The following is a 16922-nucleotide window of genomic DNA, read 5'->3' as shown; positions in this document are numbered from 1 at the left end:
TAATTTCACATTTTTAATACTTTTCCAACGATTTTATAAAAATATCATGAAATAAAACTACCAAATTTTTTAAAGCTAAAGTACATAATGTATTGATGTACATTGTTTATATATATAATTGTATATTGATATTGTATGTATGGTCAAAACGATTGACAAATTGATTATTTTTAAAATCATATCGGTTTCGTCATATTGCGATTATTGGATTCATCGTATTTACAATGCCTACAGATAAGATTATATATTAAACACAAAAAACAATGAAAAGTTCATTGAAAATTATATAAAAAAAATACTGTATTTAAAATCATAAGTACTCGTATAATAAATGATTTACTGACTGGAGAATGAAAACTGTTAGTTTACCCGAAGATTTGACGTCAAGCGATTTAGTTTATTTTAAGTACGCTCCAATCACATCAATCGACGTAGAACGATGATTTTTGAAGTATAAAAACTTACTGGCTCCAAATTGAAAAACATTGGATTTTGAAAATTTAAAAAAAATTACTTACAGTTCAATGCAACAACATTTTTAAGTACATGTATATATATTTTTATACTTCATATATAAATCTTTATAAATTGTAATTAATGAGCATAGGCACAATTGAAGCCCAAATATTGGGAGTGCTGAAATGAAGTAGCTCACACTAACCCTCACACACACCCCCCAAGTACCATATCTCAATTTAGTCACTAAATGTACCATAACAATTTATATACATTAATATTTTATTTTATAAATATAAATATTAACAAGCCTAACCTATATTATTTTATTTAGGTTATACAGTAATAAGAAATACATAAATTAAAAAAATATTATACAATATATAACGTATAATATTCACACTAGTATTATCTTGCAATGATTAGTGGAATATTTTCAAGTATTTCTGATAATGTAATTAACTTATAGTCATAAACAATTAATCTTTTTAATAAAAGCATCAAATAAAAATAACTACACAAAATAAGAAAAATACTATTTTTATATCATTTTTCAATTATTAATTTTTTATCTTAGGGGTGCTGAAGCACTTTTAAGCACCCCCCCTAGTTGCGTCTATGCTAATGAGTCTGTTTTATATAATATATAATATATAAATTAGAATAAGTTAATGGCAGATAAAATAAACGTAATTTTATGAATAATAACAAAACATTATTTTTTTTTAGTGCAATTTTAGATTCTTTAAAATGCAATTTTCGATATATCTTAGTGCAATACTGCAATCAATTTTACTACTATCTTACTACTACAACATCCATGCCCAATTTATTAATATCACGAAAAAATTATCATTACCAATAATTACAGAAAAACCATAGGGCAGTAGAATTAATGAAAATATTAAAAAAAAACTCCACATTATGATCAAAAATGAAAATTGTTAATTTAGAATAAAAAAAAGATGAATACACGCCGTGTTAAAATCCTGTGAAGAAAGAAAAAACCAAATCAAGACAAATCATATAAAATATATATATAAATATTATAAATAATATAATAAATATAAAATTAATTTATTAATTAATTATTATTATTATTTATTATTAATTTATTATTTATTATTTATTTTATTTATTTATTATTTATTATTAATTTTCACTAATTTCAACATCCTAAAAATATAAAATTTCTACATAGAAAAAAGGTAATGTAGTAAAAATTATGTAACTATAAAAAAAAGTGGAAATGTTTATAAAATAAGAGAAAAATTGGAAATATGAAAAAATAAATATATTATAAAAATGGTAAAAAAAAAGAAAAACCCTGTGAAGGGAAAAAACCAAAAAAAAATGACGAATTAAATTAGGTAGTTGAAAAAAGTAGTACCATACAAAAAAAGGTATGAATAATTGTATAAAAAAAAAAAAATCTAAAAAATGTATAAAAATGTATAAAATATATAAAATTTATAAAAATGTATAAAAATATATAAAATGAAAATGTTCTGGATCACGATGTCTTCCATCCACTGCTGATTAAACATACGATTATGCATATGGTCTCGGTGGCGTTACTACCGACTTCGGATTTAACATCACTTCGGAGACGGTCGGTTCGATCGATCCTCCACCCTCGATCAACCTCTCCAGGTAGAGAACAACGTTTGAGGAGTTCTTCCACCCCTCAACGCTGACGTGTACGATCTCCACGCGTCCAAAACCATGGTTTCTCGACACATCCGCAGTCTGAGACATGTGGATAGTTTTGGGCACGTGGAGAACGATAACGGGGACGATTTCACGCGCCAAATTGAGAATGCCGGCTAGTCCACCCTTCTGGCGGCTGCACAAATCCTCGGCGCAGAACCATGGGTTTCGATCCCACGCCGGGTCGCCCACGGTGAAGTGATCACCGCGTCAGACGTCACTCCGGACAGCGCAGCGAAGCTATAGTCGACTCGAAACTCGATCCGGTGGGCGACTCCCTGTTCCGCGGCCTTCTGGCGGGCCAACGGTATTTTGGCCGGGTCGATGTCCACGGCGATCACCTTTCGGCTCGTTCGTGCCAGCCGAACGGCCAGGCGGCCGACACCGCAAAACGGGTCGACGACCGTACCGAAAGCGCACCTTCGGGCCAAGTGCGCGGCCAACACGTCCGGGCATGTGGACACCGAGAAGTGCAACTTATCGACAACAGGTCGTCGCTGGAACCGCCAAGCGGCCGGTTTCACCTCGGCGTCGGGGGGACACGGGTCCCGATGTTCTTGGGCGGTGGTCGGTGGTTTCGACGGTTTTAATGCAGCGAACCCATCAGAGGGGCCCGACGGTAACGTACTGAGGAAACTGAAGGTGGAAGCGGTCTCTTCCACCGCAGCTCCTCCGGTTGTCACAACCGAGTCCTCTTCGGGCCCGTCTTTGGCATTGGTACGCTTCATATGATCCCTTACGGTTCTCAGCCAGTGCTTTAATGTTCCAAGTTCCGTGGACGGCGTCAGATGTTCCATCTCGGTGAACGCTTCCGCGGTCACCGGCAGCTCATCCACCTGAACGCCGACGTCCGCGTACTTTATCTCTCTACACAAGATATTACGAAGTTAGACCAAGTTAGTTTTATTTTTCGGTACACAATTGTTGATTATAAAAAATTAAAATTAGCAATTAAAGAATCATTTTTAGGATTTTATCCCTTGTATAAACATAATGCTGGAAGGCATGTCAATTTGATAAAAACTATTTTAATACATATTACTTGAATATTAATAAATGTAGAGGTCAAGGTTATGACGGGGCCTCTGTGATGAGTGGTTGCTCTTTCGGTGTTCAAAAAAAAATTTCAGACATAATTTCTGGTGCATCTTACGTACATTGTGCTGCTCACAATTTGAATCTTGTGTTATCAGATATGGCCAAAAATACTCCCAAAATGTTAAATTTTTTTTAAATTGTTCAAAATTTGTTTTTATTTTTCAGTAGTAGTGCTCCTAGGTGGGCAACATTGGCCTTAGGTGATGACATAGCCGAAATTGTCTTGAAAAAAGTATGTACTACTCGATGGGAATCAAGACATAATGCAGTTTTTGCCCTGAAGTTTCGTAAAAAATGTATTAAAATCATTAACGAATATAATTTTAACTAGTAATAAAAAAGAATAATCTAATAGAGCCATAGGTCTAAAAAAAAAACTGAAAACTTTTAAATTTGTCTTAATACTTTCAATATGGGAACAAATTTTACGACTGTTTTATTTAATTTCTAAGAAATTATAACCACTCTTTCACTCAGTGTATGGCCAGAAGCCCCGTTCTATCGAGAGGTCACACTAGATGTGAAAACAAAATATTACCAACAGCTCGCAATCGTAGACCAACAATAGTTTAAGGATGAGGTTGATAATATAATACAGAAAAACACATAAATTAAGTTTAAATGGGCCAACTGGCCCTACTACTATTAATTGAAAATACAAAGCAGGTAATAATAATAATCATAAAGGTGGGCGCCCTTACACATACAAAAGAAAATACATAGAAATGCGCCGCAGACGCGCTATTCAATATAAATAATAAAAATAATAATAATAATAAAAACTGTCGCAGCAGCACGATATGATCGTACCTTGACGCAGTCCCGGACCGTGTCACGAAAACGGTTAACGATGGATTTGACGAACGCGATTTTCTCAAGTAATTCAAGTTTTAATTTATCGGAGTATGCATTCGAAGTACCGAGCTCGATCAACTGGTCTAAACAGGCATCGTCCTCTACATTGAACGCGGACCAAAATTCGTCGAGTTGATCGACCAAAACAAATAATTGAGATACGAGTTCGTTCTCATCGATGCTGTGCACTGCTACGGTATGAATGGAGCCGATTTGATTTGCGTAACTATGTCGCTTGATTTCGGCACGCTCTCTCGCTCTCTCAGCTTGTTTCACGACTTCATTGGCGGCCATATTTATATCAAATAAGTATGCAGAAAAAAAAGAAAAACCCGAATTAAGTATATAAAAATGTGATCAAAAAAAGGCAAAAAGAAAAAAATATAAAAAAACAGAATTAAATCACGCGCGAATTAACTATTTATTAAAATCACACGTTAATAAACAAAATAAGATGGGCCCATAGATCCTATTATTTTTGATACCACAGCAACTAAAATAAAATAAATTATAATCGGAGTAACCACTTTCTGCTACCAGATATGTAACTACTCTTTCACTCAGTGTACAGCCAGAGATCCCGTACTATCGAGAGGTCACACTGGATTGCAATCGAAGTAACCACGCTCTGCTACCAGAATCTATTGAAACAAGTCTACATCTTGTATGTGGATATTTACAATCATCTATATCATCTATGCAAAATCTAAGAGATAAGTACAACGATATTGTTCAATCAGCAACAGACTTGTGTCATAGTTGGGGCATACCAGTAAATAGTATTATAAAGCGCAAAATATTTTCTAAGAATTTTTTTGGTGATCTGGATGATGATAAACGACAAGATTTAACCCAGGAAAATCTTAAAATTAAAGTATTTTTGTCTGCAATTAATATAACTTTAGTACAACTTAAATACCGTTTCAAAGGTTTACGGGAGGTTGTTGATAAGTTTAACTTTTTATTACCACAAAATATATTTAATTTTAATGAAGATTATCTTGTAAAGTCAACGTATGACTTTATATTGTTTTATAAAGAAGACATTAGTTCAGATTTAACTAGACAAATATTATCTATTAAAGAAATATTGACTGATTCACTCTCAAAAATAAACACTATTCAAAAACTAGCATAATGCATTTTATAAAATGATATGGGATCTCTGTACAAAGATGTATTAATTGCTTGTGTAATTTTTACATCATTACCTGTCACAGTTGCGTCAGCGGAGCGTTCTTTTTCTAAACTTAAAATTATAAAAATTATTTAAGAAACTCCATTGTAAATGAAAGATTTACAAATATAAGTATTCTAAATATTGAACACAACAGAACTCAAGATTTGAATATTATTAAAGTAATTGATGATTTTGCCAATGAAAAAGCACGAAAAAAGAGTTTTTTTAAATAATAATAATTAATTTAGTATTTAAATTGTAGTCTGAACATAATATTTTATAAATAAACTTTTGTTTTGTATTTAATTTTTTTTTATACTGTATAGGTAGATATTATTTTAAAACTTAAAATAATAATAAAAATATTTCCGAGTAAATTGTGTTGTGGTTTACGTATAATTGAATATTAAAATCTTTCATATTAATAAAACTAGACTATTGATATTAAAATGTTAATATTATCTTGTTTAAATTATTATGCTTACTAAATTAAATTATGGTGAAATAATTTTAAAGGGCCCCCAAATTATTGTTTGCACTAGGGCCCCACAAAACCTAGTTGCGGCAATGGTTGTATATTCATTTTTCAATCACATAAAAGAATATGATGTTGGTTGATACACAAAAGAAATTTGGAATTAAAAAAACAAAACTATGTTCGATTAGCGATACAAGGTGGTCTTGCTGTTTTAAAAACTACAAAATCTTCTATAATAAAAGCTTTAAAATATGAAATAGAAAAAAATACTTACAAAAAACATTACAAATGCTATAGGTTAGATTACTTACTCATAGATTTCCATTTAAAACAAAATTACATTGTTAAGTATATTTTAATATTAAATTTTTTTAGGAATTCTGTACACAATGGAAAAAACTTAATTTCTTGTGCATTTGTTTGTTTTACATGAAATTTTACTTATAATTAATATACTAAGTAACAAACTCCAGGAAAAGACTGCAATGTTGGGTAAAGCACCTCAAGTAATAGATTCTGTTATTGCCATCCTAGAAGCTAATCGCTGTGAAGAATATTTTTTAACAATTTGGACTCAAATAACTGAATTTTGTACAAAAAACCACATACCGTTGGAGATATCCATGAATGGTAGATTATTAATAATTCAAAATATATGATAATATTATATATATTATATATAAATATTTTTTTAGTTGTTAAAAATATTAGTTGAAATTAAAAGGCTTTTTATTTTATTAGGATCTATGAGAAAAAGAACACAGCCAAATAAGTAATTATAACTAAGTAATTATATTACTGAAGTAAATACTGGTGAAAGTAAAGAGCATAGTTCAGATGATATTATGACATGCTATCGTATCAATTATTTTATTATTTTGGACACAATAATAATAAATCTTAAATTGAGATTTTCAAAGGAAAGTATGAAGTTGGCTAATAGTGTGGATGGCTTTTTAATGTTTGACTATTCAAAAAGCCTTACATTTATCAACCATTATAAAGTAAGTCAATTAATTGTTTTTAAATTAAACATAAATGAAAAAATAATGGTAATGTTAATTTATTTTGTATAGAATTTATTGAATATCAATGTGGAAAGTTTAAACGCAGAAATGATGGTTGCACAAAATCTTAAAAAATAATCTACCGATAATGAAATGATAAAACCTGCAGAAATGGATGAAATTGTATCACCCAACACTTTTTCAAACTTGTATAAATTGTTGAACATAGTTTATACAATTCCTATTAGTAGTGCTACTTGTGAGAGCATTCTCTGCTATGCGGCGGGTAAAAAATTGGCTACGTTTAGTTGAGCGTTCAAGTTTGATTTTTTCGTGCAATCTACATCTGTTTTAGATGTTTTCGTGCATGGATTTGAATAAATAATAGATTATGATAAATTGATCAATCTTGTGTATGAGAACAAGTGCTTGTGGTATATGAGTGACAAAAATTACCATAACAGAATTTCTCGGCAAAAGTGGGGGAAATTCGCTACAAAACTCAACACTAACTTTTCCGGAATATACCTCAATTTTGAAATAACATTTAAAACTCCCATTTTTCATAATTTCTAAAAAATAACTGGTTGGCAAGCTCAGTTTTTTTACCATTTAACTACAGTAACTACATTAACGAATTTTCAAGAAAATAAAATTCATCTATTTTGTCCATATTTGCTGGACAATAAATACTTACTGATAATCAGAATATCGAAAAACGCACAGTGTAACCGCCTTGTTCTGACGAGGATTCGGACATACTCGTCAGAACACATTTTGGTCAGAACTCGCATGTATAATAACTTTAGCAAGGCCGTATCTAGAAATTGTTTTCGAGAGGGGTCCAAAACATTGTAATTTGATTGGATTTAACTATTGATATTTAGTTAAAAATAACACAGAAAAATATTTAATCTTCTTTTAATTAGTATCATATTTTTATATGATATTATATAAAACTAAAAGCAGTCAATGGTTAATTGGAGTTTAAGTCATTTTTGACTGAAAATATTTATGTTGGTATTAAAAATAAATAATTATTTTAAACATTCATAAAATATTGAAGAAATTTTTTTTTTAGGGGGGATCCAGACACCGTGGACCCACCCCAAATACGGCCTTGAACCTTAGCCATACATAATAATGTTAGAGAACTTACATAAATGTATATTTTCTTTAACAACATCAACAGCATTTTAGAAAGTTGATAAATTAAAAAAAAAGACAATGTTTCCATGAGAACAATAATTATATAAATATTTGTATAATAAATAATAAAGTAATAAAAAAAAAGTTTATTTGGTAAACCTTTTTATAAAAATATTGTGTGGTTTATTCTTAATATCCTAATTGAATATATATATTATATTGATTATTTGTCATGTATATAAACCTATAAAACATTTTTTTATTTTTTTAAATGTCAACTCAAACTACAAACATAAAAATATTTACAACCAAAAAATAGTTAATAGTATATTTATATTTGAAATAATAAAATATTATAAAATGTTATATTAAATTATAAAAGGGAGTATTCAAATATTACGTCAGCACAATTTTTAGCATTTTTGATCACCCCTTCCATGTCAGACAATAATTATCTCCTCTTATCTTATGTCAATGTTCTTCATAGACATCCCCCTAAATTATTTTATTCTTATTAATAAAATGAATTTCTTCAGTTATAAAAATAAGGATAATAATAATAATAATATTAAGATGGTATGACTTCGATTCTATTGGTAACTCATCAACTTTTGCTTTTTTCACACATTAATTCAAATTTTGATAGTTATTATACTGAAATTAGATTTGAAATTTAGTCCTCTCTTGTAAGGTTTCAGATTTTTTGAACCCCTTCCACTTGGTCTGCTGACGTAATATATTAATAAGTCCTAACATATTTTTACTAAAAACAATTTAATTGAGTATGAAAATAGTTACGTAAAAAATAAAATAGTTCTTTATAATTCAGTAGATTGAATTCTAGTATAAGTATCAGTCGTCAATTGCCTAGTAGCAACCACATTCTTGAAAAATGTATATGATGCTTTTGGTGTACGAGATCGATGAGGATCATTGAAGTCTACTTTGACAATACCAAAATGAGTTGTAAAAAAATAAAAAAACAAAAATTTATTTATTTATACAAATAAAATAACGTTGAATTTAAAATTATTTTAAATTTTGATCATAATATTAATATGGGTTTTTGACTTTTCCCAGACCCATCATTGTTTTTCTAAAAACACGTCTTGAGAGTTGTCAATTAGATTGAATGTCCGGTTATTAATTTTATTTATAGACAGATGAGATAATATTGTTCAACACACAAAATATTGATACGGGCCACGGGACGCCTGTCACCGACATTGGACATACTCATATTTCAGTAATCGCTGCGTTACTCAACGATTGACATTCCAAACACGTTATATTTACTATTTATTATAAAAATGTCTAAAGTAAGTATCTAGATAAGAAAACACAATTAATTAATTGTAACTTGTAAGTTGTTAAATAAAGTTGTAAATAAAATGTATTCATTATAGTAAGTACCTACAGACTAGTAACAAGTGTTACTTTGGGCAGACAAAGGTACTGCAATCCAGAACACTTTCAACAAATTTAAAGATTCAGATATATCGGACACTAATAAAACCAGTAGTAACTTATAGGTAGGAAACATGGACGTTGCGAATGACAGACGAAAACTCATTGATTGTTTTTGAAAGGAAAATACTTAGGAAAATATATGGTCCATGTAAAGATATCAATACTGGGGAATGGAGAATCCGAAAAAATTGAGAACTAAAAGAAATGTATCAAAACCTGAATATTGTGAAAGACATCAATAAGAAACGAATAATCTGGGAAGGACACAATGGGCGTAAGGAAGGATTGCTGCTGAGAACAATGATAGAAAGGGTTCCACAAGGAAAAAGACCACTGGGACACCTAAGATTAAGATGGGAAGACAGAGTAAAAGAAGACGTAAAAGTAGTCAGGAGAGGATTGAAAGGAATTATCGTTAGAAAGAGAAAGTTGGAGGCAAATTTTCTGGATGGTATGGTCTTGAAAGCCGAAAACCACGAAGAAGAAAAAGAAGAAGAAGAAATACCTACAGAAAAATTCTTATTTTTTGTTCAAAAAAATTCATTTTAAAATGTATATTTTGTATATTAATGTGCATATTTGGTGAATTTTTAGAGCTACAAGTCCTCTACCCAAATAATAGTAATATAAAATTATTCAAATAACTTACGAAAAAACCATACATCCATTCAAAATTGTCCAAAAGTGACCATACTGTATAGCCAATAATATTACAATTGTCTTCATGTATTGCTTGTAATGTAGCATGTAAATAACCCTATATAATTTAAAAAAATTAAACAATAAAAATGAATGAATAATGTATTAAATATTAATGAAAGTAAATGCCTTTAGGTAATTTATTCTATCAAAATCATTTAATTGTCCATTGTCGCCATATCCATTTTCTGTTATAATTAAAGGTGGATTTCCATATTCATTTTTTAACCATATCAAAAGTTGTCTTAATCCATCAGGTACTACCTAAAACCTTTATTTTAGTAATTTATACCATGGAAAAATATAAAATAAATTTATTTCTTACTGCTATCCATGGAGCTTCAGGTGATATGGGCCATGACTCATCTACTGATGTAGCATATTCTGCATCTGGATTATAATTATATTTTGGATCACTACCATGAGTAACTAAACGAGAAGAATAATGATTAAGGGCATAAAAATCAGCAGTGCCTGTAAAAAAATAAAATAATTTATTAAGAACGATTTTTTTTTTTTAATTTTTGTATTTTGAGGTGTTCCAAAGATCTTTGCGATATTTTTCATGAATGGGATAGTTGGGGATCATAATATTATTTATATTATAAATATATTTGTAAGATATTAATGATACTATTCTACTTTTAAAAAATAAGATACAAATGTAATACTCTTCTAGTGGAATGTGCAGTGGGTCATAATTGAAAACTGAATGACAACTAAAGGAATGGTGTTCAAATGTTTAAATTAATATGTTTTTAACACTAAATAAAGAATCAAAAATATGATTGTGTGGTTCTCGGGATAATTACTGCAGTACTTTAGATTTTTAGTAGTGAAAGGTCGAATCTGATTTTTCCTTGTCAAACTTAACTCAAACCGAAAATTGTCAAAATATTACGGACTGGAACTAAATTTATAAATATTCAAACAAACCCGAACCAAACCAAACTATTAAAATTTTTATCTAACTAAAATTCAAACTCATAATTTGTTTCTCTTTTTATAAATAGATTGAAATTATGAAAATTTTACTTACATTGTACAAAATCTAACACACCTAAAAATATATAATAAATTATAATAATTATTAATTAATATCCAATACTATTATTTCTGATAAAAATATTAAAAATATAAGATACAAATAAAATTTATAATTTTTCTTTTCATTTTTCCAAAAATAGATTTTTGATTGTGATCATATTAACACTCAACAGATGAAAAATAATCTGTGATAATATTACATATAGATATTTACAAAATTAATCACATGCTTCAACATGGAATTATTATAATTTATCATACCTAATTGAAATAATAAAAAAATAAAATAAAAAAATAGTAAAACCTACTATGATACTTACTTTAAATTATAAATTACAGAAAATTAATTTTAAATTGTTAGATTAATAATGTTTACAAGTTCAAATTTTTAACATACCTAAATGGTAAATAGTTTGGTTTGTTTTTTTTCATTTAGGGTTCAGTTCAACCCATCATTAATCCTTAATTATATTATTAAAATATAAAATTAAAAATTACTATTAAGTTAGTACCTTTGATTAATTCAATTTCATAATCTGTAAATTTTGGTAATGTTGACCAGGGTCTTCCTTCATCTAGACTTTTTTTATCTACCCACTCTCTCATTACGGGTGGATAATCTCCTTTGTACACAGGATGACTAAACCATCCTCTCTAAATACAAAACTATTAGATTTAATAATGTTAGATAATTATAGGCATTACAAAATATATTTAGTACTTCAAATTGATTTGCTCTCTCAGCAGTCTTTATATCTTCAGGTGAATCTGCATTTTTTGGTATAAAGAATACACCATTTATTGAAATACTTATATTACCTAAAAAAGTAAGGAATTTAAAAATTGTATAAAAAACCTAACCATGGTTTTACTATGTAAATATACCTTTTTGTTGGGATTTAAACATATTTTCATACAATCTATACACTTTTCCATGGGCAATAAGTAGTGTATGAGCTGCTAAATAATAACCTGTATTTTTTAAATGTAAGTATGGAGCATAGCCTTTATTAGCATAACCTTGACATACCTCCATTGGTTCATTAATTGTTATCCACCATTTTACCTACCACAAAACGTTCTATAATGATAAAGAATTCATTTTATAAATTAATGAAATAATTTACTCTATCTCCAAAATGGGTGAATAGCACTCGAGCATATTCTTTAAAGTAATCTGACATAATTGGATTAACCCAACCTCCTAGATCTTGAAGATATTGAGGGAGATCCCAATGATACATTGTAACCTGTATTTAATTTTTTACATAGTTCTATAATGTTTTATACTGTAATGTGAAAATACTTACAAATGGAATAATATCATTGGCAATAAGTTCATCAATAAGACGATTGTAGTATGCTATTCCATCAAGATTTAAAGAGTTAACTTCCCCAGATGGTACTATACGAGCCCATGATATTGAAAAGCGATAAAACTTCAGCTAAATTAATTCAAATAATGATTTAAATTATACAATTAAGACTATTTTATAAATTAAAACAAAATACAAAATATTTACATTTAAATGCTTAGCCAGTGCAATGTCTTCTTTATACTTATGGTAGGAATCACAAGCAATATCTCCATTGGTTTTATCTTTTATTAGTTCTGGTCTATTATGAACCAAATGATCCCAAATGTTTTCTCCTTTTCCTAAAAGTAAACATAATATATGGTTTTGTCATTGTAATAAATATTTTGTATTGTATAAATTATGATTATAGTATTCCAACAATAAATATAACTATAGAATAACAATATTAACTTTTAAACATATTGACATAATATGTGTGTAGTGATTGGGTTTAATTTGAAGATTACCATTTTCATTCCAGGCTCCTTCTATTTGATATGAAGCAGTTGAAGCACCAAACATAAACTCACTTGGGAATTTATAATCCATAATTGTATTTAGGTACACGTGAAACAGTAAATATTATGATACTGAGACGCAGAAATTTTCATCACATAAAGATTCAATGTGTTCAGAAATGAATCTTTTCAATACAAACAATTTTTATAATTTAACACCTATAATAAAAATTATACTCTTAGTTTTTAATACTTCCACACAAATTAAACACCTTTACCTTTTAAACAAAGGAGACCGAAAATATCATTGAAGCAATAATATTGTAAGCAACAGGAATACTAAATAGAACAGGGTTAATTGATTATTTATTTGTTATACGGACTGAACCAATTTCGTACTTATCAGTTTAATTTTTTTTTTTTACAGACCATCAGGGGTTATCAAAATATCATGATTTCATAAATAACCGTCAGCATATAAGCATAGTACATTGTTAAAGAACCCAATGAAAATACTGTTCTACGATTGGCTCTAATCCCCATGGGATTAGATAACCTTCGTTATCAATTATCTGTTATCAGTTATCAAATTTGATAAATTACAGAAATTATATTTGCAAATAAAAATTATTTATTTATTAAAATATTTAATAATAAATATCTAATAAAAATTTAAAATAATAAATGTTGTTATGTATTATAAGACCCTTAATATATATATAAAATATCTAATATATAAATTTATCTACCAAATAAAGATATCAATTTTAAATTTAATATCAAATTTTTATTTCCAGATAAAACATTGTTTTAAATAAAATATATTAATTGTGGTAACTAAAAATTAAAAATAATAGAAATAATTATAAATCATATAATCATATCAACAAACAATATAACTTAACATTTTGTATTACTTATCAGTCTGTAAAAATAAAAAAAATAAAAAAAACATATTGTAAAATCAATACATTCATCACTTCGTTCAGAATATAAAATATATACATAATTATAATAGTTAAAATATTTATCCTGTATTTAAAAAAAAAAATATGAATAAAATATGAATTAGAAATTCAACTTTTCTACCTATAAAAAATATACATATACTAATACTGTAGAATACATTAATAAAACTTTTAAAATAAATAATTGTAATTCATATCAACAAATAATATAAATCAAAATTGTGTACAACTGTTCAGTCTGTAAAAGACTTTATTAGCAAACAATTCGTTGGCCATTCAGAATACCGGAATGGTAGAATGATTAAAATTTAACTCCCCAAATTAAGAAACCTAATTATTGATATCTTCCATACATATGTTTGATCTGATGTTAACGGTATTCCGAATTTCTCCAACAATGTCATTTGTATATTTTTTTGGAAATACCATTTTGTCAAAATTCAAATTCCAAATAAAAGTTAAAAGCTTATAAGCATTAAAACATCTTTAAAATATTCAAAATTCAGAAATTTGATAACTGATAATTTTCGTGATTTATGAAATTCAGATAATTAATAGCGAAGTCGTTATCTCATTGGGATTACAGCCAATCGTAGAACAGTATTTTCATTGGGTTCTCTAACAATGTACACTATGTTTATATTCTAACCGTCAGTAACATGAATATCTTAAATGGTGTATCTGATTTCACTCTATGGGGGAGGGGGGAAAATAAAATCCTACTCAAGAAGGGTGGGGGCTTTATTTATTTTACCCCCTCCCAAAAAAAATCCTAAATGTGCCTTGGGAGTTAAAACCACATTTATTGCACCTGTAAGTAGTTATTTTTTTTAAATTAATAATAAAGGTTTTTAAATGTATCAATTACATCTTCAATTTTTATATTATATGCAAGTTCTGATAAGTCTGATTAATAACTAATAACTTTATTACATTTATTCTCAGATATTAATTATATATTATGAGATTAAAACTGGTTTTACTTTCTTCACGTAAAATGTAAAAATGTTTTCTATCTTATAAAGTATAAATATACAGTTATTAAAGAAAAAGCCAGAGTCCGCAGCCCCCCCCCCCCTGCGCACGCCTATGCTCGTACGATCATGCACGTATGATAGTGTAAGGTCGCGCGCACATTGAATGCGTTTTCGTACGAATTTGATTCGTGCGAACTTGTACGTACACGCACGAATGATCCCGATCTACCAAATACTATGTGAGCGCGCAGACTTGGTGCGATTTGTTCGTACGTATACGTACGTGTAACTTTGACGTACGAAAACAATCCGAACTTGTCCGGATTTCATTAACGTTCGTACGCCGGCAATGGATAAATGAATAAATTAAATAAAATTTACGGAAAAAAACGTATTCAATGTGCGCAATCAATTCGTACGACCAGTATTCGTACGTTTTCGTACGAAACAAATTCGTACACAATGTGCGCGCGGCCTAATAGATAACTTCATGATAGTGATTATCATCGTGTGGACAGCGGACTATCATACTATTGTAGTGTTAGTCGTTAGAAAATAAGACCATAACAAAATTAATATTAAAAGAGTGTTTGAAATGCCTATTAGTTTCTTTTTCAATTCAACTTCGTACCCATAATTTTTTCAATTTCTTATTTCTTTTTAAAGTACCTAATCATAGCAGGGATGTATGTATGGGGGAGGGGGGGCGAGGAGGCCCGAGGTTTAGCCCCTCAAATACTTAAATATACCACCAAAATCGAAACTGTTAGAAATATTATTCGTTGTTTTTATAATTATCTGTTCGTATTTTTGAAAATCGTAAAATAAATAATAAAAAACTATTTACAACAGCATTATTAATACCAATTAGTTCGGCTAATTTCGAAAGAAGTTTCAGTGCAATGCAAAAAATAAAAACTTGGCTAAGGACATCGTTGGTTCAAGATAGGTTCAGCGATATTTCAATACTATATATTGAAAAAGATATATCGAAAAATATAAAAAGCTATGATATTTTGAATATATTTGCTGATACAAATAGATATTTGTCATTAAATATACGGTATTTAGTGTTATTTTAATAACATTTAAACATATCTATATTTTTAATAGTTATAAGTTTTACCAGTGAATGAGAAGGGAGTATGGGGGCGAAGCCCCTGTGGATTATTTTACATTGAATTATTATAGCCCCCCCCCCCAAAAAAATTCAGCCAAATGTCCGCCTATAATCGTCGATATAAATACATACACGATTTCAATTCATTTATTCTGGGAGATTAATTACACATATTTGCAACATAGATCGATGTAGATCGTTTCTACTAAGCCACGACTGATCGCGGAACAGACTATGCACTACAAGGACCTTTAATAAAATATCTACACGCGATCATTATACCCTTAAACAGTGGTATATTGGTAAATATATTTATGAGCAGAGGCGGACTGAGAGTACTTCGGCCAGGGTGGAGAAGATTTGAGCGGCCTAGTTTTTTTTTTTGTATTATCAAAAAATTTGCAGCTTGCTCAATAGGCTAAAATCTCCTAAAAGGGTGTTTAGCATCGCCAATATATTCTAGAAATAAATAATACTTATTATAATTCATAATGTTATATTATATCGTTTTTAATACTTAAAATCTTTTATGTCTATATTTAGATATTACTGAGACAACAATTTATCAGGTACTTATTTTTCAGATAACTAATGATATAGTCGTCATTGTGCATTTGTGCTGTTTCGATCTATTGTATAATAAAATTCTTGATTATATTATGTACCTATTATTATTTTATAATTAAAATTTTTATTTTTATGAATTTGTTTCTGTTTATTTTAATATTTGTTTTAAAGATTTGGCAGAGTATTTGAGATTTATGGAGAGTGAGTGTCAAAAACTCCCACGGGTTACTGATAAGTTAATTTTGGAGGGACTTGAGCACCCCTAGAGTACTAAATGGATTTGTGCCTATGTCGCTTATGATTGGCCAAGCCCGTATTATAATAA

General features: G+C 28.9%; 1 protein-coding gene across 1 annotated transcript; it reads right to left on the bottom strand.

Moving 5' to 3' along the window:
- Positions 1–8251: 8251 nt before the first annotated feature.
- On the bottom strand, positions 8252–13354 carry LOC112691327 (myrosinase 1-like). The gene is made up of 12 exons (XM_025565509.1): positions 13244–13354; positions 12975–13184; positions 12673–12806; positions 12460–12594; positions 12277–12399; positions 12035–12215; positions 11871–11968; positions 11662–11803; positions 10428–10576; positions 10232–10366; positions 10055–10160; positions 8252–8900 (listed from the first exon to the last, which is right to left on the bottom strand). The coding sequence occupies exons 2-12, from the start codon at positions 13054–13056 to the stop codon at positions 8752–8754; spliced, it is 1434 nt and encodes a 477-aa protein (XP_025421294.1). The 5' UTR covers positions 13057–13184; positions 13244–13354; the 3' UTR covers positions 8252–8751.
- Between the last annotated feature and the right edge of the window lie 3568 nt (positions 13355–16922).

This window comes from Sipha flava, unplaced genomic scaffold (genome assembly GCF_003268045.1).
Source record: "Sipha flava isolate LNK unplaced genomic scaffold, YSA_version1 600_pilon_pilon, whole genome shotgun sequence".
Taxonomy (NCBI): Eukaryota; Metazoa; Arthropoda; class Insecta; order Hemiptera; family Aphididae; genus Sipha; species Sipha flava.
Note: the sequence above shows the minus strand (reverse complement) of the source record. Positions and strands in the feature narration are given on the sequence as shown.

Excerpts from the sequence above, each read along its gene's own strand:
- LOC112691327 (XM_025565509.1), bottom strand. The coding sequence starts at position 13,056 with ATGGATTATAAATTCCCAAGTGAGTTTATGTTTGGTGCTTCAACTGCT. Across the intron at positions 12,216-12,276 it reads TCACCCATTTTGGAGATAGA|GTAAAATGGTGGATAACAAT; the intron begins GTAAATTATTTC and ends GTTTTGTGGTAG. Across the intron at positions 10,161-10,231 it reads ATAGAATAAATTACCTAAAG|GGTTATTTACATGCTACATT; the intron begins GCATTTACTTTC and ends TAAATTATATAG.